The sequence below is a fragment of the Pseudopipra pipra genome, chromosome 24 (genome assembly GCF_036250125.1).
Source record: "Pseudopipra pipra isolate bDixPip1 chromosome 24, bDixPip1.hap1, whole genome shotgun sequence".
Classification (NCBI taxonomy): Eukaryota; Metazoa; Chordata; class Aves; order Passeriformes; family Pipridae; genus Pseudopipra; species Pseudopipra pipra.
Window position 1 is genome coordinate 2,957,538 of NC_087572.1, and position 22,936 is coordinate 2,980,473.

The 22,936-nt window shown below is 51.9% G+C and overlaps 1 protein-coding gene across 1 annotated transcript in view; it reads right to left on the minus strand.

Moving 5' to 3' along the window:
* Positions 1-619: 619 nt before the first annotated feature.
* The window catches only part of RUNX3 (RUNX family transcription factor 3), a 39,290-nt gene continuing 16,973 nt past the window's right edge, over positions 620-22,936 (minus strand). The window contains exons 4-5 of the mRNA XM_064634934.1: positions 16,057-16,221; positions 620-3,918 (exon numbers count right to left, since the gene is read on the minus strand). Coding sequence (XP_064491004.1) covers positions 3,404-3,918; positions 16,057-16,221 — 680 coding nt within the window. The 3' untranslated portion in view covers positions 620-3,403. The remainder of the gene's footprint in view (positions 3,919-16,056; positions 16,222-22,936) is intronic.

A 22,936-nucleotide genomic window follows, 5' to 3' on the forward strand; every position in this document is an offset into this window, starting at 1 on the left:
TGCTTGGCTGGGATGCAGGGATCACCTTGCCAGGTCTACCCCAGCGCAGGGTTAGTGGTCCAGACCCACCTTGGAGAAGCACAAAGGGGTTTTCTCAGAGCTTGGGTCCCCCCAGCCCATCACATCCCTGCCCACCCTCCTCCCTGGGCACCCTTGCGATGCCTCCTTGGGCCAAACTGCGATTGAGACCAGCCATGAACCCCCCTCAAACACCACATCTGGGCACTGTGGTGCTCTAAGAGGTGCCAAAATTAGACCCTGGACAAAAAGCAGCGTGAGGAACCTTCCTCTGCGGCGGGGCACAGACCTGCTCCCCGCAGCCAGAAGTGAGCAGGCGGGAGGCACCGGGGAGACTTGTAACCATACGTTTATTATTCCACATGGAAGGTCATTAACATGATTACATGGAGGCCTGGCTCTATAATCACGTACATTGGATAAGGACATCGACACCGTTACCAGAGAAGCAGAACTGACCACTGTGCCATGGCTTCGACCCCACGCCATCCCCACCCGACAGAGCCCCACTGTTCTCAGGGAAGTCACAGCTTCTTCCAATGACTTCAACAGGAGCAGACCCCCCTCTTCCTCTCCCTCCCCGCCCCCCCCTCCCCAGTGACAAGTGCTACAGGTTAAAAAGTTGGGCTACATATTAAATATAGGGCATTACCTTCAAGTAGGGCTGGTATATTACACAAATAACCACATTTTTTGGTATCGCTAGCATTTTTTTTTTAATGTCCACTGTAAGACATCATTAAAAAAAACCCAAAAACTTCAGCCTTTTTTATCTACAAAGATCTTTGTTCTCATCTCCTTAGTCTGGTGTTATTTTACCCTGCATGTACAAGTATTAGAAGCATTATTAAGAATCGTATCCTTCAACACACTTAAGAATTATATTATTATAACAAATAAGACCAAAAATTAGATTTTATAGTTAAATATTCTGTGAGCCAGACAAAGGGGTTTTACTGTACAAGCGATTGTGCATTTTTTTAAAAAAGCAAATTATAGTGCAAAGCAAAAAACATTGGCCTGTCTCGTGACCATTTGCATACAACAGAGGTGCATCTATTTACACCTTCACATGACAATATGTCATAAAAACAACATCGTTGCCATTCCTATTATTTTCTCTTTTAAAATTCATTACGAACAGTCTTAAATTAACCTAGTATACTACGAATGCCTTGTTTCCTTTGTGCTTTCAGTCAGTGGATGACAAATGTAAATGCATCAAACACAGGCTGCCGTGGTCCAGTTCCGGAGCCGGCGAGCGCCGGCGCGGTGCCTGCCGGCGCTAAGGCAAGTGAAGGTTGCAGTTTTGCTGGGGTAAGGCTTTTTATTTTTATTATTATTATTATTATTATCATTATCATTATTATTATTATTATTTAAAAGAGTTGTTCTTCTTGTTGCTTACGGAACTCGTGAGTGGTCATCGCAGCTTTCCAAGCAAGCCGGGATGTCTTTGCTCCAGTCTCGACGTGGTAGTGCAATTACAACGCTCTGTGCCTCGACCGAGGGCTGACGAGCTGCCAGCTGAGATTTGGGGACAGGTGACGTGGCTGTGATGGTGTGACTGAGGCAGAGGGGCCCAGGGGGGCAGCTACGGGGTTTCAATTTTCTGATGTTCACGGTAAAAAAATAAAAGGCAAAGGCTCGGCTACTGGTGGCGCTGGGGGCTGGGACTGTCCGTGTCCCCTCGCTGCAGGGGAGGCTCTGGAGGGCAGTGGGTACTGCAGTTACACATTCCCCAGGAACCCACCCACACACCCTCAGCCCTGCCAGGGTAGGGAATCATGAATCCAGTCCCAATTCCCATGCCAGCATAAAGCCCAGCTGGCTTGCAGGAGGTGACAAACCCTGCATTGTGCATCAGAGCCAAACCACTGACCCCGGCTTGGAGGAGCCCAGACAGCCCCTCCAGCTGCCTACGACCTCCCATCATGGCCCTGTTTGGTTGCAATGTCTTTGGTATCAGCTACGAGGGTGTCTGGGAGAGCTGGTTCCTCCAAATGCCACAAGATGCAACCACTCATTGATGGGCCGATGGTACCTTTAGTGCCCCTTCTTCAGCTTATTCACCTACAGCAAGATACCCATGCTCTGGGTCGCTTGAGGGGGAGGGAAGGAGGGTGAGGGGATGGAAAAGACTAGATAACATCACTTCACAATATTCCCAACCACCAAGTGTAAAGTGCTCCTTTCTCCAAATCTCAGTTAGAGCTTTCAGCATGAACCAAGTGTAAATCAAAATAAAAAGTCATCGTGTCAATCCACTCTGAGTGAAAATGTGGGAAAGAATCATAACAGAATAATGATGCTTTGCCACCAGCTGCATGTGTTGCCACTCAGAGAGGAGGAAAGAAGACCCAGAGAGCAGTGGCAAGGTCATGCCAAAGGCCCCCGAGTCCCTTTTGCAGCTAACGCGCTTGGAAGTGCATCTCATCCACCTTGGATTGTCCTGAATGCCACCTTCACTTCAGCCACCATCACTGAGATCTGCTAAGAGGAGCAAAGAACTGAGTGGTGAGGTCAGGACAGAAGAGCAAACAAAACAAAACACGTCGTGTAAAAAGTACATTTCGCGTGTAAACATAGAGAAAAGGGGCCGGTCGGGCAGGGGATCAGCCACGTTACTGTTTTAAAAGCGACGACAGCGACAAAAAAAATGAACAATACAACCTCTGTCGCCAACAGCAAATAATAATAATAATAATAATAATAATAATAATAATCACATCACAGCTCCTGTTCACGTGGCTGACGCCGGCCCAGCCCCGCCGTGCCCGATCCCCGCGGTTGTGCTGTAAACCCGACGGCTCTGGCGTCGTTCCGGAGCTCTTTGGTGGTCAGAGACCCTACACCAGTGGGAAGGGAAGGAGAAGAGACAATGGGATTTTTTTTTCCTTTTTTTTTTTTCCCCCCCTCCTTTTTTTTTTTTTTTCTCAGTTCAGTCCTCTTGCTCTGGCAGAGAGATGGTTTGGGCAGCTCCCTGGTCTTTTCTCTTCTCTGAATCATTTTGCAGAGGAAGGGTGAAGCTTTTCTTCACTCTTTCTGAGGGGAAGAGGTGTGAGTGAGATGACTGAGAAGTGTTCTGTGAGTAACAAACATCTGATTCCACATGTCCTTTTTTTTTTCCCCCCCTATGTACAATCCACATACTTAAGACACACAAAGGGAACCACATCAAGCCTCGTGGGTGTTCATCTTGAAATGTAACGTAGGTCCTGGTCCGTCTTTGCTTGATGTTTGCCCGTGCTTGCATGCAGAGGATCCTGGTTTGCTTTTGGCTTGGGAGACTTTGGTTTAGGCATCACTTTGCTCTGGTCACTACCAAAAGGAGCAAAAGGTGGCTGATCGAGTTAAAAGACATTGGTGCACAGCTGAGTTCCTCCTAGTAGGGTCTCCAGACCGACTCATCCATCCTCCCAGTAGTCGTGGGTGAGTTACTGTGGCTCCCGTCCGCGTCCACCCCGTCGTTCTGACTGCCCAGGGTGGGATTCATTAGGTTGTTCCCTGCTGAGGCGCTTGTGCAGGACGAGAGCATCCGGGTGGGCGAGCGCTCGCCGCCCGCCACCATGGAGAACTGGTAGGAGCCCGAGGACGTGCCGTAGTACAAATGGTAGGGAGAGGGGTTGGCCTGGAAGGGTCCACTCTGGTTCTGCGTGGAGCCGGGGTAGGGGGGCGGCAGGTAGGTGTGGTGGAAGCGTGTCGTGGTGGGCATGCTGGTCATGCTGATGCCCCCGATGCCCGTGGCCGAGGGGGTGGCGGTGTAGGGGAAGGCAGCGGACATGGCGCCGGGATAATGCATCCGTGGGTCGGAGAACCTGGTCTCGGTGAGCGCCGGCAGCGTCGGGAAGGAGCGGTCGAACTGCCGGGGGTCAGAGAAGGGGCTCAGGTCTGACGTGCCTGTTGGGGTGGAGGAAGAAAGAGGGTGCTTAGAGCACTGTCCTTGAGAGTTTGTCCTACAGCCCCCCTGCCCTAGGAATTAAAGTCAGAAGGAAAAGCATCTCCTGGATCTGCCAGGGAAGAGAGCTGGGGGACTTAAATAAAAATAAAATAAAAAAAAAAAAATCCCCAAACCCGTTTGTTTAAGTTGTTCCCATTTCCTGTCCTCAGATTTGTTGTTTCCTATCCAAGAAGGGACACGACTAAGCTGAGCTTCTCTAAGGGGTCTATTCATCTCCGGCAGATTAAAAAAACACACCCCGTAAACACAGAAAAAAAATGTTTAGCCATTACATCAGCTGTGTAGTAAATAAATGGATGCAGGCCCCAGACGGCCGGTCCCTGGGATCCTCCGTGGTGTATATATACACACACAGAGACAGAGAGGAAAAGCTGGAGCCCAGACCAGCCTGCTAAGCCTTCTTGTGGGTGGCCTGTTCGTGCTGATACCATCAGGGGATGGAGCTGATAAACACACAGCTGAAAACTCCCAAGCTAGGAGCCACAATATCCCTCTGCTTGAGTTCTCTGTGTATTTTTCTCCTTCCAAGAGGATAAAGAGAGTGAGAAATTCAGGCTTTCTTCTGCTGGGGGAAGGGAGACTCGGGGCAGCACAGCGGGGATGTTACCCAGCTCCATTGGGTGCTGGAGCCCCCCACACCTTTTCTTGGGGGATCTATAAACACAGGGTGTCACAGTCAGCTTGGAACTGGAGAGGGACCTTTGCTCAGTGTTCTTGGATCCCATCCTCCTGTGGGGAGCCCAGGTTAGAGGTGGGAATCCAAACCAGCAGATCCTTTGAGGACCTCAAGGTGTTCCTGTGGTTCTCTCAGCTGTCCCAAGTCCGGTGCCATTCCTTTAAAAGTCCAGAAACCTCCAGCCTTGGTGCATCAAGACAGACAGAAATGAGTTTTGCTCTCCAAAGAGAGAAGTAAAATCTCTGTACTTGAGACCTCCACAGCCCAGGCCAAGCTCCAGCACTGGGTCTGCAGAGGGCACGTCTAGAAACACTGTGACTGCACCTTCCTCAGCCTTGTGACACTCCTTGTGAGATGAAAATCTCTTGAAAGAGCAATTCTAACCCAAAGCTGATGCACTGAGCTCAAAGCCCTGCCTAGCTGGAGGTGGCTCTCCATCCTTTCTGATTACTCCCAAGACCCCTATTTTTCCCTTGTTAAAAGCAGGGCCTTTCTGGTTTGGTAGTGGAATCCAGCCCCAGTGACTTTTTTTCGTCATGTCAGCTGGATTTGAATCACTCGGAGCAAGAGAAGGTGAGGTGAGTATGCTAAACATGCTTGTTGGGCTTGGATATGCATATACATACAAACTCACATTCACAGGGTTGGGTGTCTGCTCTGCATGCACAGGGATGTGTGTTTTATATATATATTTATTACAATGAAGCACTTTTAACTTCTCAGGGCTGGAGTTCCAGGCCCTGAAGCGTTTCCCCAGGAAAAAAACACTTCAGTTAATCCCTTCCAGCTACCTGGTGACACGGGCACGCTCTGGAGGGGCAGGTAGGGAGGGGATTTGCTCTGAACCCTCTTTCTAATCCCGGGTGAGTCCTTCAGCCACCGGCCGCTGGAAGGAGGAGGGGGGAGGAGGTTCCTCCCTCCCCTGCAGCCCTTTTGCGGGCGATCGGCAGCGCCTGCCTTCCCACGCAGGCTCCACGGAGGGGAAAGGCGGGGGAGCACCTGGTTTGTGAACGTGGCTGTGGCTTTGGTGCGAGATAAGAGAGGAGCAGCCCTGAGCTGTCACGAACCACACTGCTCTGCTGGAAAAGCCGACTGTGGAAGCGGCTGCCTGGCCACAGGGCTGCCCTTGCTCCACGCCGTGTGCAGGGGTAGAGTGCTCGGGCTGGCTGGAAAAGCACGACGCTGTGAAAAGTGCTCGCAACTGACTGAGCCGACCTGATTTCACATCCCAGCAGGACGCTCTGCCCCGTCCCAAAGCCGGGCTGCTGCAACAGCAGCACCAAAATACTGTCAGGCACTGGGAGCCGGGGTTTGGAGACCAGCTCTGCAAGAAGCAGCTTGACCAGAGCCTGTAGCTTTAGCAATCCAGCAGCATCACAGCACAAGGTGGGACCACAGGACAAAAATCCTGGCTGAACGTGGACTGGAGAGAAAAAGTGCTATTTTCTGAACAAAATGCCTCTCCTTACATGCAGCAGCTCTGCCACTGCTGGTTTGCCATACACTGCAAAAAAAGCAGCCTCCAAACCCCCCCAGTCCCCAGAAAACCCAGACTGGCGCTTGCTGCCTTCCCAGATGACAATCTCCAGCGCTCAGACCGTGCTCCTTCGTTAGCTTTCACAGGCCCATAAATAATATTCCATAAAATGCAAATCGAAATCAAACCTAAGTGCTCAGGGCACATTTCCCTTTTCCTCTATAACACACTCAAAGGTTTGTGTTTGGTTTTTTTTTTTTTTTTAGAGGCTACGTTTTATTGGCCTGAATTTGCACCGTTTGGCAACGGGTCCTTGCCACTAATTCAGACAGGAGTGTGTGAGAGTGTTCGTTACAGGCTGTGAGTGTGACAAGCACAGCACAGCGATGCCGTGGGGTCTGGAGGCACTCAGCTATCCCGAAAAACACGGGTGGGCAGCGAGGGAGCTCTGCCAGGGTCTGATCCTGGACAGAGGGCACTCTGCAGGCTTGGGATCCTTGAATTTGGAGCGTGAATCCCTGAGAAAGCAAATCCCTCAGTGTAAACCCTGAGTGTGAATCCACATCCAGCAGAGCCACGGGGCATCCAGCCCGGCCGTGACCAGCTCGCTTTCATCTCCGCCGGCCTTGGGCTCCAAAGTCTGGCCCAGAATAGAGCTCCAAAGTCTGGCCCAGAATAGAGCTCCGGCTCTCCCCGACCAGTCTGAGGCTAAAAATAAACCCCAAAACCACCTCAAAAACAAAACCCCACTTGTGTATTTCGCCGCTGTGTTATCTGGGTGTGTATGTGTGTGTGTGGGGGGGGGGGGTGGTGGTTCAGCCTTGCAGACACCGGGCTGTGCCGCTGTATAACGCCGGCCTCTGTTCCACCACGGCCCCCCCGGTGGGGACGAGCTGCACACCGCGGCACCCCGGCGGGAGAGCGGTTTCCCCCGGGGGGCTCCTGGTCCTCCGTGTCGCCCATGGCCTGGCCCGTGTCGCCCATGGCCCGGCCCGTGTCGGCCCCGGTGCCCCTCAGGGGGCGGGCGGGCTCGGCGGTCCCGCCGCCAGCAGGGGGCGGCTGCGGGCGGGCGGCGGGAGTGAGGGAGGGAGGGAGTGAGGGCGGCGGCCGCTAGAGGGGGTTCCGCCATCGCCGCTCCGCTGTCCCCGCGCTAACGCCCCTCCATCTCGGGCACTTCACCGCAGGGTTCCCCCTCCGTCCCGTCTCCTTCACCTCACGACAGCCCCCTTCCATACTGAGGGTTTCACCCCTCCGTCCCGTCTCGTTAGCCCCAGGGCTGCCCCTCCGTCTCGGCCGCTTCACCGCCAGCTCAGCGCTGTCACTTCACAGCTGCCGCTTCCGTCTTGGTCCTCACCTCAGGGCTGCCCCTCCACCTCCGACCTCACCTCAAGGTTTCCCCTCCGTCTTGGTCCTTGCTCAAGGTTTTGCCTCCATCCTATCTTCTTTATCTCGGAGCTGCCCTTCCATCTTGGCTTCCTCACTTCAGGGCTGCCCCTCCATCTCAGTCCTCATCTCAGGGTTTCCCCTTCATCCCATCTCCTTCACTTCACAACTGCTCCTCCACCTCAGCACTGTCACCTCGCAACTGCCCCTCCATCTTGGTCCTCACCTCAGGGTTTCTCCTCCATCCCATCTCAGAGCTCCATCTCCATCTTGGCTCTCTCATCTCAGGGCTGCCCCTCTAGCTCAACCCTTAGCTTAAGGTTTCCCCTCCATCCTGTCTTCTCCACCTCCTGCCTGCCCCTCCACCTCAGTGCCCTCACCTCAGAGCTGCCCCTATATCTTGGCCCTCGCCTCAGGGTTTCCCCTCCATCCCATCTCATTCACCTCACAACCTCCCCTCCATCTGGGTTCCCTCCCCTCAGGGCTGCCTTGGATCCACACAGATTGCAACCACACAGCCCCGTTCCCACTGCCCTGGCCAGGGGCATCATCCCTCCTGCCCTGCTTCCGAGGAGATCTCCACTGAAACAGCCCCAGCAAGGTCCAAGTAAAACATCGCCATTAACACACCCCCATAACCACCTAACTCAGCAGCGAGCAACCCTCTGGCACACTCAGCCAGAGTCAAACAGCAACCTGGAGCGAGCAACATGCTGAGAAAATGTCGGAGAAGAAGGAGTGGGTGAAGCTGCACCCTTGGACTCCACATTCCCTTAGGAATCACAGCTGAAAATGGGCTTTAAAAGCCCCATCTCACTGTCCCCTTCCCCGCTGCATCTCACACACATCTGCTCCATAGTTCTGCCTCCGAGGATTTACTACAGTTTCCCTCTCTTACTCTCCGTCCAGCCCCCATTTGCTTTTTTGGACCCTGGCAATCTGAGCTTGAGTATTTCAGTTGTCCAGTTGCCAATCAAAATATTTGAAGGAAATGTTTATTTTCTTCTCGAAATCACACCAGCTGCTGCACTAACTGAATAAGCCCATTTAGCTGTAAGAATTTAACCATTGTAAGAGTGAATTGAGTCCCCCAACTACTCCAAAATCTGACCCAATCTATCAGCGGAAATGTCAATGTTTTGGATGGGAGTTTGGGGAAGTGTGGAATGTGTATTAAATAAAAGCCATGTAAAGGTCAAAGCCCTGATTAGTAATGCCACTGTGTCCTCCTTAGGGCTGAGCTGCCCAGGGGACCTCGGAGGCCAGGACACACCCTGTGATTTAATTGTGCAGCTGCAATTTGCACCTTTCAAGGACCCCCAAGTCCTCCTGCACGTGGAGCTGGATAGAAACAGGCTTTGAAAGCTGCTCAGCCCCTTTCCAGATAAAACAACAGCGCTCCAGTGACACAGCAGCTTTCTCTCCACCTCAGAGATAATACGGGTCTTTTCTTGGGTGGATGGCGAGGAGATAAATGTGAAGAGACGCCCCTGAGCCTGTGCGGCGATGGGGCCAAACCTCAGCTGGTTCATGGTGGTGAGGGCTGGTCACGAGCGTGGAGGTGGGGAAGCTGGTTCATGAGGCTGCCAACCACAGAGGTTTCTCTGGGTGTGTTCAGCCGCCTCCCTTAAGACCATGTTGGGTTTGGGAGCTGCTTTGGATGGAGTGGAACTGGTCCCTGTACCCCTGCTGGGTCAGGACTGGTGGATCTCCTCAGAGTTCCCTGGAGGCCTTTGAGGAGATGAGGCAATGGACCCTGCAAAAGGTTTTAGGGATGGATGTGCATCCTTCCCAGCAGAACAGTGGGTGCTTCCACAACCTCCTCCTCCAGGAAAAGAGATGTTCTGTGCGGAGAGAGGAAAGGGCCCCAAAAGCAACATCAGGACCTCTTCAGTGCTACAGCCTGGAAAGGGCTTTGAGTGACACCTAAACAACCAGCTCACCCAGGGCATGTGTCAGAGCACAGCGCCGGGCCCGAGGTACAGGAGGAGATTATCAGATCATCTGGGGTTGGGCAGCAACATGTGGAATCTGAGCAGCTCCACGGCACCCAAGATATCACTCTCTGGTCCCCATCTCAGAGATGTGGGGATATTCAGTGGCTGATGAATCCAGTCAGCAATAAACTTAACCCATTGTGTGTATATTACACAACACACACACATACTCATAGTGTGCGATACACACAGAGAATAAAGGAAATGCAAAGGGAACTTGATAGTGTGGCTCTCTCCAAGTGGACAGAATATAAAATAACTTCAGCATGGTCATATATCACTGTTTCAATTCCAGGCATATATGTGCCTTGCAAAATTGTCATGAAAAATCAACCCCGGGGGGGAAAAAAACCCTTCCTTTCCTGTCTTATGCCACGATGATTGACAACCATGTAAACACTAATGATACCTTATGCTTCTGTATATAATAGCCTTGCACGTGTGAGACAGAGCGGGGACAGACGTTCTCGCTCTGTGCATACCCTTGGCTGTCTTTTCTCTGCAGATTTCTGTGATATTTGGACCTCCAGGTCATCTTTTAGCATTTTTCTGCCCTCTCTTCCTCTCTGCTTCCTTCCCCTGGTCACAACGGCTCCATCTGGGAGCACGGAGAGGCAGGTGGCCAGAGAAGGAGACAATCTGTACGGGAAGGTGCACGGGAGGCATTTGATGTGTGAAGCCCCAGCTCATCTCTAGAGAAGGCGCCGCTCTCCTCCCCACCCACGCATGCAGGCGCGCTCTCACGCCTCTGTCACGTATGTTAACAAGTTCACTTGTTTCCAAGCCAGAGCCAACTAAAAAAGAAAACGGCCCCTTCCTCCCACCCCACGTAAAATAGAGCAAAATATATTTTGGGGGAGGAGGGGAGGTGTTGAAAAAAAATGAGGGTGTGAACGGCATCCGTTGTTCCACGCCCATGGAGCACTGTTCTGTATCTGATAGAACCAGCTCACGAACTGGGTGCAAGGACTTCCTTTGCAGAGTTTGAAAAAAAAAAAACCAACACAAAACCAAACCCCGAACCAAAACACAACAACACACACGGCCTTATCACAGCATCGCCAGGCACCACCTCAAGATTGCCAAGCACGTTTGCTGCTCAGTTCTCCTCAAATGCCATGTGCCGCCGTGCAGACACGCACGCGGCCCCCAGACCTACCCCATGAGCAGCACAAAGCTCTGCTCCTCTGTCTTCTCCCAGCACTTTCAATCAGATCCCAAATAGGTTGGGCAGCAGCCTCCTGGTCTATGCAGGCAGGGCAGGGAAATTCCCAGGTATTCCCAGCCTGGTGAATCATGCACTGCATCTCAACCTTCTCTGCAAACCCTTCCAGGCCCACCGGGATGCTCCCAGCCATTTGCTGGACCCATCCTGCCCTGCTGGGGAGGACCCTGCTTCTAACTTCCAGTCTGGATTTATCCAGGGCCAATTCAACCCCATCTCCTGTGCCAGCACTGTCCTCCATAGCTTACATTAGCTCCTCTCCCTCGCCGATGTTTACCCCCTCGATGTATTTACACAGAGCAATCAGCTCCGCTCCCAGCCTGCCCTTTGCTAGACTAAACAAGCCCAGCTCTCCGTGCTTCCTCTCCCACCACAGCCTCTCTGTTCCTCTCACCATCCCAGAGCCCTCTGCCCGCATCCCCCTGTCCTGCACCAGGCTCAGTTCCCGCCACTCCATCCCGCAGAGCTAATGAATAAGCTAACGGTGCTAATTGGAGCGGGTGGGTGGGCTGAACGGGAAACGCTCCCGTGATCGCAGCCACTCCCTCTGGCCTGCCTGCGCTTTGCTCTTTACCTGTATTCAAAGGGTATTAAAAAAAAATTAACAAGCCCTGACTACATAAAAGGAAGCTGCTGAATTTACAACCCAGCCTGCAGCTAGACCACCTTGCCTGCCGAGCAGGTTTAGACCAGGCCAAGTCTGCCATGGGAAACCCACTGACAGGGAGGCTGAGGAGTGTTGGGAGAGGGGGATCCAGCCCTGTTTGTGCTGGGCTGCGCTGCAGCAACATCCCTGCAATGTGGGCACTGCCCTCCTGCAGCGGCACCCTGGGCTGGGGGCTCCCCTCCTGCGCTCTGCGGATCCCAGCAATCCGAAAATCCCGTGCCAGAGGCAGGATGGCACCCCTGGAGCCTGAGGCAAATGCAGCCGGGCTCCTTGTTAATCTCATCTGCTATTTTGTGGGAACTGCAGCACTTCAGCCCCCTGAGCTGTGGCTGGGAGACCGAGGCGGCTGCACGTCAGCGGCAAACGCGGCGGTCGCGGGTGCCTGAGCTCTCTCTCGGGGGAAGCTCCCGTCCAGCACCGGTCTGTGGTTCATCTTTGACAGTTACACACCAAATTCGTACAAGGGACATCGCAAGCGTAAATGAAAGGAGCAGAAAAGCAGTTTAAAGATAGACACAGAAGCCTGAAAGCAGGCAGGAAACCCATCTTGAGCATGTTCCTTCCTTTGAGGCTGAAGCTGAATCCCACAATATGTTTTCTTCCCACTAATGCTTGCCTAGCTTCCTTTGGAAACAATTTAGTCTCTGCCCATGGTAGAATGTTTTTATCCATTAAGAAACGGATATTTTAAAGAAACCATAAGTCAATCTGGACAGGGATTAGGAAGCAGCAATTCAGTGTATTTGCTGGGCCCATAATTCAGGACTTAACCTCAGAGCAGCCACGTTGCATTTCGGAAACAATGGGCACTCGCTGCCTATGCCAAGAGGCTTCTTAAAAGTAATGTAATACTTTAAAACTGTATATTTAAAAAGCAAAAGAGAGAGAGAGATTTTACTTTAAATGCATATGGTGAAGCATTCTGCTGATGACTGGCCCTAAGTAATGGACTGGGAGTGAAGCTGGTTAAAGCTGAGGAGTTTCCAGATCAGGAGAGCTGAAGCTCTTCACCAGCAAACACAATGTCTCCCGAAAACCATTGAGCAGACACTAAAGCTGGGAGAGGCAGGACGGAGCTTGCAAAAGGATCCAGAGTTTACTGTTCTCTCTGTGAAGCCAGGGGAGTTTGGTTTCGCTGGAGCAAGGGGACGTTAAGCGCGTTAATCAAAACAGCTCGCCCTGGTACCGAGCAGATCAAATTTAAAATCACTTTGCAATTGTCCTCGTGTACGCAAGGCCCCTACATGTTGCTGGACAATGCACACAATTGCTTTTGAGTGATTGAAGATGTTTCCACCACAGAGCGAGAACACAGGCCCGGCTGCGTGGGCGGTCCTGCTCTGCTGTGGTGGGAATGAAATGGTTCAGCACGAACCGCTGCCGAAACACGGGCAAGGGCGAAGCGCCGCGCGGAGAACTGGGGGCTTCTCCCCTGGAGGACGTGTGTCTGTCACCATCCCGCCTCCCCAGAGCAAGGGGGCCCCGAGAAGCAGCTGAAGGCAGGCAGAAGCAAGTTCCTTTAACATCTTGCTTCGCTTTTGGGAGCTACTTGATTTTTTTGAGCCAGAAGGTGAAACTCGGAATAAAGCAAGCACGCAAGGCTCTGGCTTCCCATGCCCCGTAATAAGGAACCATTTCGAGCCATCCTAATGACAGCTTGGTGTCTCGCTGAGGAGATGGCAGAGCTGGGATCTCAAAACCTCAGATTTTCCAGACCTCACTGGAGAAGCATTGGGCCAAATCCTCAGCAGAGGCAAACGGCTCTGCTCGGCTGAAGCCGTGCTGGATGATGGTGAGGGCCAGACTGCCATCACAGCCACACCAGTCTGAACCCAGAATTACCCTATTTACCCACCAAAGCAGTGCAAGTGGGAGTGGAATCTGGTGTGTGGAGGGTTGCAAATGTCAATCCTGTTGGGGACAAGCATAGGAAGGGATGGATTCTCTGCTCATCTGAGCGGGACAAGGCAAGGCTGAAGCCACTGAGATACCCTGACGCTGGGCATGGGGAACCAGCACGAGAGCAGGATGTGACCTGCTTGGCCACGGAGCTGCGCACGCTCTCCTCCCATGTTTCCTGGCATGTCCTTCAGAAACAATCAGTTTTCTCTTACCAGGAGGTTTTTGGTTTTGAGACCATTTAACCTCAGGACGATCATTTTACATGGGGGCTATTTATAACCTCCAGGGGCTGCTTTACTGAAAGCCTCTGCGAATGGCTGAGGGCCAGACTCCTCTCCCACTTACACCAGCGTCCTTGCCGTGATCTCCACTGGCCACAGCCCTTACTCGTGAGGAGGAAAGATTGGAAAGATTGGAAAGATTGGACCAGGCCAGAGCAAACACACCTCCAAAGAACCCCGGTTCCTCCCAAAGATAAACACTGCCTCCTACGTGCCTTTCTGCCTCAAAACCCAAGCTCCACGTGCTGTATTTCAGGGATTTGAGGTGCCAGAATCCCCCCTCAGCGGCCAAGGCTGTTTCTGAGCATCTCAGCTCCCAGCCTGGTTTCGCCAGAAGCGGATTAGGAAGCATTTGTGCAAACTGCTGGGTCAGCAGAACCGGGAGGCCAACCACCTCCAGCACATGAGCAGAGGGCTGCTGGGCACCGGCGGAGGGAAAACCTGCTCCTCTGGCCCCCTTTCAATCCCTGCACAGGGATGCTAAAAACATTATGGTTGGGAAGCACCCACAAGAAGGATAGTGGGGGCCGGATGAACTCCAGCCTGTCCCTCCTAACCGGTATCTCGTTATGCTTTTCACTAATCGGCTTCTCATGTGTGTTACCCAAGAACGTGCCAAGTCGTGAGAATTACAGGCCTGTTAACTCCTGTGTTATTCTTGGCACGGGCCGGGCTCCACTTGCTCGGGTAAAAATTATGATCTCTGTGAATAAGCCGTGTGTGTGTGCGAGAGAAAGAGGGTTGGTTTTGTTTTTTTTTTTAAATTATGATTATGATTGGTTATAGCCAGCGTTGTGTCAAAAGGACAGGGCTGAGATTAAAAATACTGAGCTGATCCTGCTCCCAGCTACGCTGGTAAGAACCCACAGTCATTTTAAGACAGTTCCTCAACTTGGGAACGAGGGAGCCAAGAGCGGAGCGTGCACGAACCGCCTTTTGCAGCATTCCTGGTAGTTTGGATTCACTCCGCAGGAATGATTTTAGATGGCTAATTTTGTGTGTCTCCACTCCTGCTGTCACTTGACATTTGGGAATTTGGCACGGACGGCAGCTTGTGGCCAATTTCATTTTTTTTTCTCCTTGGATTTGTGTCATCACCTGATCCCTTGCTCCAAACGACGCTCTTTGGGTTTCTGGCACTGCATGGGGCTGTGCTAATTTAAAATACAAATCTTTTTTTCTTCCCCAAGAATCTCTTTCTTTATGACGCAGCCAATGGGATGAGCCTAGAAAACTCTTTCTCTCTCTCTCTCTCTTTTTTTAAACAAAAATAAAATTATAATCCTACACAAAATGCCCGCGTTCTTCTCATAAATCATGCTAATATCAATGAAAATTCCAAGCATGGAGATTTGCATTTCAATGAGAAATAAATTAAATTTTCACTGCAATTTTGGGTTGGGAGGAGCGGGGCAGCTTTTACAGTTCAGGTAACGTTTTCAAACATGTTTTTGCACCCGAGACACCCTCTTTGCCAATGACACTGAGGTTTTCAAACATCTACGTCACTTCTCAAAATGCAACACAAAGGCTTCTGGAACTTTTTATAGGAAACCTTCCAAGAAGGGCCACTTCTCATCAAAACTCAATACACAGACAGCTTAAATACTATTCCTGAAGTCCCTCTTAGTATCTCTGCTGCTTTCCAAAGGAAAACACCACCGAGACTAAAATCGCACGGAAAAGGAGCACGTCTCACATGCAGACAGGAGAATGGTCTCTCTTAATTCAGTCTGGTGGCATCTGGCTGTGCTGAGACGTGCACAAAGATGGGAGCAGGATAATTCCAACGGCAGCGCTTAACTGGGGGCTGAAATTCAGGTGTATGGGGATTAACAGACTGACCTCTCTTGGGTAACTCCAGTGGCAATTCCCACTGTGGATTCCCGGGGAACGCCCAAGGACTCGGGGCGCTCCTTGCTGATGGCAAATACGGGAAGAGCAAAGCCTCTGTGTGTGTGTGTGCACGCGTGCGCCCATGCAGGTGTGCATACGTGTGGGGAATTATGCTGCAGTTGGGTGATCACCAGGCTTGGCATAAACACAATGCAACAAGATAAGAAACCATTTGGATTAGCATGTAAAGTACAAAACACCCTTTCTAGTTGATGCATAACCATAACGTGGGTGCCTTCATGTCAAAGAAGCTGCTGGGTTCAAAGTGTGTTGCTCTGATCTCCCTCGCATTCCTGCTGAAGCTCCTCAGTTTTTCCTAAGAGCCCTGATCTGATGGTGCAAAGAGTGATTTCATGGGTGCAAAAAGGCTTCCAAGGCCAAGAAATCCAAGCAAACCTCCCCCTGGCATGTCCCCCCACACGGCTCCTTACCCAGGGGAGAGCTGGACTCCAGCCCTACAAGGCCATCCGAAGGGAATCTCGTTCGGCCAGGGAGGCTCCGCTCCCTGCCCAGCTGTGTTGGGAGTGTGAGGCTTTGGGGTGTAACGCCGGGCTGGGGCACCCAGCCAGTTACCTTGTATTGGAGTCTGAGCCTGGGACCCGAAGTGGCTCGGGGTGCTGAGGGATCCACGAGGGTTGGGTGTTGTCGGGGTGACTCTCATGGACTGGCGCAGCCGTTCCAGCTCCCCGTAGCGGTCGGTGAAGGGTTTGGCTTGGTCTTCTAGCTTTTGTCTGTGCCCTGGAACATGATAAAAGAGTCTGATATCTGATCAGTTACCCTTTGGCTGCAGCACCTTGGTTACACACAGAGTCAGCGCAGCCTCTGTCTCCGCGGTTTGCTGATGTTCACATGGGGGGAACGGGGGGCAGCCCCAGCAGAAATCAGCTACCGGGGGGCTGCACAGCACACACACAGAGGGGAAGACCTCTTGGTTCAGGAAAATGAAGCCCACCAAAGATGGGACACGGACTGACCCATGTGGGAGGCCCCAGATCATCCCGCAAATCATCCAAGTCAGCCTTTGATCAAGGAGCCTGGATCAGGATGCCCTGTGCCTGAGTGACCAGCCTCCACCAGCCCTCACTCTCTCTGAACACAGAGGGAGACACGTGCAAGGCAGGAAAAACCCCGTCTCCTGGCAAAGGGGTGAATGGGGAACCAGCAAAGGAAACATTGAATTTTAAGTATTTTCTGCAGCATTTGCTCAGCGCACAAAGAATAAACTCTCGTCTACTCCCCCTCCCAGCTCTGCTCACCCATTGGGGTCAGAGCCAAGTGGAGCTGGAGGAGGCACAGGAGGAGGGATGGGAGCAGCCGTGGCACCACACCTTGGCCACCTCACTTTGCTTCTTTCTGTTCCTCTTTTCCTACCCATAAAACGGGGAGACTAATCACCCACCTCCCCCAGGCAGGGCAGCAGCTAATGAGCGTTTGTAAAGCACTCCCAGCTCCTTAGGTAGCAGCTGCTGGCACAGGGCAATAATTATTAAATTTATGCTAATTGTCCTGAGGCAAGAGGAGCATGAAATACACTTGATACATAACTTTCACATTTTACTATATTAATCATCACCAAACGGCTTCACTCTCTCTGGGCCCGATTCCAGTCTCAGTTACACCCGCACAAAGCTGGAGGGGCTCCAGGGAAGCCGGAGCTGCCTTGGTTTTACATCAGTGCCGGGGTTCAGACCTTGGATTCTCCTTGCTCTTTACCTGCCGCAGCCAGACAGCCCTGCAACACCCCCAGCTCTCTGCACCTGCCAGGAAAGGACCTTCCCAAGGTGGCAACCGCCTCATCCCGGCGTAATCCGAGCGCAGGGCTCGGGGGCACTGGAGGTGTGCGGGCACGCCAGGGAGATGGGAGAGGAGCTGGGAAGAAACCTTCTGCAGTGCTCCAGAGAGCTGGGCCTTATCAGATCCCTCGGACCGACATCCACTGAGTCAGTGGCTCAGTTCTTGGTGGCTTTTAAGAAGTGACGCGTTTCAGAGGTGATAAACGCAGCCACCTCTTGCTCACACCCTCCTTCCCGCCCCCCTCACATCTGCGTGGCCTGAGCCCCACTGTCAGTTTGTAGCAAAGTCACAGAAAGTCCCCGGACTTCCCCCTCTTTAGTAATGTCTTGCATCTCCTGGTCTCCAGAGGGGTTCTCACACTCCCAGCTGAGCTGCCTGCCATGGCATTGCTCCATGGATGTCCCAACAGCAAACCACCCCTTGCCACAGTTTCTGAAGGCCTTTGACCCTCCTCTGTGAGCTCCACATCCAGGTGAGCCCCACCATCTCCTCCAAACTCCATAATCCCCAGGCTTCTGGGTGTGTAAAAGTCCAAACTGATGGAAAACGGGCTGACAACAGAGAGCAAAACTTGTCGAGGACAAACCCCAGCAGAAAGCAAAACACCCAGTAGTGTTTTGAAAACGTCTTTTCCCTGCTATGTGAAATAAACCAAGGAAAGCTCACAGCAACACTGTAAATGATCTCTTCTAATCTCTGTGTGTCCCCAGACCTCAGGCACCTCTGCATTATCCGAGGCCTTTGGAGCCATGAGCAGCATCTGTCACGTGGCATTTGTGCTTTCCCCAGGGGAAAAGTGTGTGCAGTGAGGTGTCCTGTTTTGGTCCCCATTGTATGACTTTAGTATACATTTAAGCACAGAAAAAGAAAAGTAGGGTTATGTTTCACCTTTAACTGCTTTCCTTGGGCAGAGCATGGCAGAGGAGCCAAAAGGACTTCAAGTTCCCCAGGAATCTAATGGAAATCAAATTCCCTGCCTCCATCTCAGCACAAACCCTATCCTGCAGTGGTATCTGGCATGTGACAGAGAAAATCCTGAAAAATATATCAAGTGATCTCCGTGCTGATAATGTTTTTAAAGATTATTCAGCCGTACAACTTGACTGAGGGCTTCATGTGGCTGTGTCATGCTGCACTGGGGTTTCTCTGGTCCCCACATGGTCTGAACATGGACACAGCCCCGTGGGGGTTTTAAGCCTCAAGTAAACAGCAGCAGCACTGTACTTACACCCTCGAGGAGGGGCTGGTTTGTGGGGAGACCCAGCAATTACCAGCGAAACCCCCAAAACCTTAAACCTATCCTAAAAAAAGAAAGTGGAAAACTTGATGCCAGTGTAAGTCGAGGCAAACACAGGGGCTCACTTAGGATGAGCCCTCACCAGAGGATGCTGTGGTGGGATCAGGACCATTCCCAGCTCTCCTAGGCCCTCTCTGGTCTGTATCCAGCACCAAACCATATGAAACAAGGCACTGAACGAGTTAAAAACCACCAGCTTGGAGTGCCAACCCTCTTTAGCTCAGGCTTTCTCCCCAGGACTTCCTGCCGCTTGTCACTTTAGAGCTGGGGACGTCAGACTCTGTCACGCAAGAGAGAATCGCTATTAATGGGTTTCTTTCATCAGAACAACCTGAGCTTTTTAATTTCTGCAGCGGTTGGCTCCATTAAAAGCCCTTCCCCATCTGCCCACAGCTGTCACGGAGAGGAAACCAGTGCCGTCAAGTGAACAATAGCTCATACCTTAGAGAAGAGGAAGGTGGTTTCTAGCTTAACCCAAGGACTGACTCAAAGCCTCCTGAAGCCAGTGGGCGGGTTTTCACTCCACTTCAAGCAGCTCCAGACCTCATCCCAAGAAATCTGCCTGAGAAGTCTTCATCACCCTGACCCGTGAATTTTGGGGCACGAAACCTGCCGTTTGGGGTTGGAGACTTAGCCCTGCACTTCCAGCTGGGCTAGCACTGGCTTGCAGGTCAATATTTATGGAAACAACAGAGCTTAGAACGATCAGATGATGGCAGCTACTGACCTCGGGCACTTCTTGTCAACAGCACAAGGGTTTTAACGCTGGATCGGGTTTCTGAGTCAGTTAACTCCAATATTGAACATGACATGATGTAAACATTGACAGATCACCTATGATCCTGATGTAATAACAAGATCTGTATCAGCATATCAAACAAACGATCCCATTGAACACTTCCCAGCTGGAAGAGCCGATGCGAATTTGACACTTTAGGCCAGTAATAAGAAGCACACTGGAAGTTTTGGGTGTTTCCTTGGAATGCAGACAGCGAAACAGTGTGTGCCACACTGCAGCCCAGGCGCTCAAAGCTGTGATTTAAAGACATGCCTTCTGCATTAAAACATTACAAAGACCAACCAGACCCTGCTTTTCCTTCTAGGAGTGTGCAACCTGATGTGGCTTCCCAAGCTGGGACCTGGATGGGGTTTCCAGGCAGTGCAGGAGGGAGTTCCACAGTTCACCAAAAGCAGCTTATTTCCCCAGATTACTGAGATGCAGAATATAAAGTTGATCAAAGGTAGAAAGGGGCTTCAGGAACCTGAGTGGTGCCAAAATCTTAGAGAGAAATTTGATTTGAAAAAACACTCTCCGGGGTGCCTGAGGGTCATGGTACCCTGATTTATCTGTGGTTAGTTGTTCAGTCATGAGACACAAGGAGCTGCACATCCTCCTCTCCACCCCTGGTGGGTTCAGATTTGGGTGTCACATTTGTCCCCATCCCCTGGCCCAGCCCTTTGCTACCAAAGGATGGGAGAGCAGATGGTGGGAAGTGGCTTGGCCCTCCCCAGGAGTCTTGCTGCGAAGTGCTGGCGGCAAGATGGAGAGAAGGAAACACAGAGCTTTTCAGCTCTGGGGGATGTTCATTAACACACACATTTGCAGATAATTTCCTTAGCTCCAGTGAGGAAGAGACAAGAACCAGGAGATGGCAACATGGGCTGGGACATCAGCTCAGGCCATCAGCAGCCACAGAAGCCCCCACTCATCCACCTCCAAAGCAAGGTTCCAAACATGCCACCAGCATGATCCCACCATCCTCCACCCAAGGCTCTGCTCAAATATTCACAGTCAAACTCCAAGGCTCAGCCAAGCAGGAGCTCACCAGGAGCAGTCCCTGCACACAACCCCGTGGCTTAGTCTCTACATGTCCGTGAGAATGGACCACAAGAAAGCAATCAGCAGTGGATAAAACTCCGTCTCAATGTGCAAAACACCTTTCAAATCCCTCTTATAGCCCTCAAAATAGGTACTTCAGAGAGACACGCCAATCCTCTACAGAGGGTTGAATTTTTTCCCAGTCTGAGTCTCGACTAGACTATCAAGTCCCAGCATGTGCTCCAGAAAGAAGCCACATGTGAAACGCCTGTGTTATGGGAACAGCAGGCCTGTCCCTTACTGCACATGTTGGGGTGGTTTCATCTTCGCACACCTATAACACAAGGCATGAACACCCCTCAGGTTTTCCCTGGAATCCCACCTCCTGCTCCAGGCTCACCACGGGAAGTTCCCGGCCAAGAAGAGTTTGGTGGAGCCCCGTGGCCAGCGAAGGAGGGAGGGGAGGACGGTGTGGAGATGGGAACCAGGCTGCCCGCAGTGCCAGGAGCTGGGAGGGACTCACACGTGACGTCCCCACGGAGGATGACGGAGATGCCCTCCGAGCTCCGGTGAGCGGCAGCAGCCTGGAGAGTGCCAACCCTGCTTCAGCCCGCTTCTAGAAGCCGAAGCCCTGGAGTTCACAGGAGGGAGCAGGGGGGAAATGTTAGAAGGAACCGTCTCTCCTGGTGCCGAACAAAGTCAGGCACAGATAACTCATTATTCACATGTTTGAAGTTGGCCTGCTTACGCCATTTGGAAAGAGAATCAGTCACGGCCGGGCTTTGCTTTGGTTTCCTCTGGCTTTCGTGAGACACTACAGCTACTGTCTTTCTCCAGCTTGGAGAGAAAGGGGAGTGTGTCGCAATGCGCCTCGGCTCGCATGTCCTGGCAGAGGGTTTACACCAACTTGAACAACGAAAGGAAAATAATATTTAAGGGGGCGGGAAGGGGGGGGGGGGGGGGGAGGAAGAGAATTAGGGGGGGGAAATAAAAAAAAAGGCGGCTCCTAATTTATAAAGCTTTTTTAGCTGGTGGTGGTCCGAGATGAATTGGCTGCTTCTAAAAGGATGAAAATAAATATCCCTCTTTTTGAAGGAAATAGGCTGGCTCCGGGCCAGCTGGCAGGAAGCACAGAGATATGTTGCATTTACAGTAGGTTTTTTAGTGTCTGAAGCTCCAGCAGTGGGAGAGATGTTCGTTCTAGGCAGGCTGGTATTGATTAGAGGCTTTGCAAGCCCCTGATCTCCTCTCACTCATGGGTTAAGTCCCTCTGCCTCTCTCCCTGCCCACCCTGTGATGGGAGCCCTGGCAAGTGGGACAGCGCCTGATAAATCCTGTCGAGGCCACTTATTACACTGGGAGACTCCAAAACTAAGCCCTCTGGAAGGAAAAAAAAAAGCAGGGCATTAATTCAGCTATTTAAACAGAAATCTAGGGTAGCGCTTTTAAAAGCTCTGGGGATGTGGCCCGTGTTCAAATCAAAGGGAACATCACACCCAAATTTCCACGCAACTTCAGCTCAAATGCCTGAAGGACACTGGCTCCCCATTCCCAGGGTTTCAGCGTGGAGACAGAGCCTTTCTGGATTTGTAAAGGTTTTTAAAGCACTTCACAGCACAGGGCAAGCTGGGGGCATTCTCAGCAACTGGTAAAATTCATCAGGTTTAAGCATTTATCCCACTCGTGCCTTGCTGAAAATCCCCACCAGTGTTTTCCTGCGTTTTTCCATCCTTAAAGACCTCTGAAAAATCTCCCTCTGAGACTGCAGAGTGAACTAGGTGGGGCTTCAAGAGTTGTGATTTACAGATCTGAGAATTTCGGCCCCTGTGTCACAAAGCAGCAGGTGGGTGCACATCTGCAGGAACCCGGGCAGCTTTCACAGCAGGGTGCAAAAACCACCAGCCCCCCCCCGACGGCTTCTCTGCAGTTGCTCCCACTTCCAGGAAGGCAGAATTCATTCCCGGGCTGTGATCTGGTTCTCATGGAACTAGGCAAAACCCCTGATTCAAAGATTTCCAGGCTGGGTGCTGGGGAGGAAGCAGACAGATCTCAAGGACATCCAGCTGGTGTTGCCTCAGCCACGTCTGAGATCAGATTTTCAGAAGATCAGTGGAGAGGTGCCAGTTGGAGCGAGTTAATGCTGCTATCTAACAACTTGGGCTGTGTGCTACCGGTAGAGCTGGTTTTTCCCAGTTCATAACCTGTTCCATTAGGGCAAGCACATCAAATTCCTTTGGGTGACACTGGTTGAGGATACTCTGCCCAGGATGGGGAGGACCAGCTGCTGGGTTCAGACCTGTGCAAGGAATGTGCCGTGGTTCAGCTGATGGAGATGAGATGAACCTGACGCTGCAGGGCCTCACAGCAGCCGTCTGGAGGGAGCAGCGTTTTGCCAGCCAGTCCTGGGCCCTTGGTAACAGCACAACCCGGATCAGACCCAAACTTTCCCAAGGTTTGAGGATGCTGAGCGCTGCTTTTCCCCTTTGCCCTAGGACAGAGCTGGAGCCGAGCCCTGACATTTGAATACTAATATCCCCCGATCC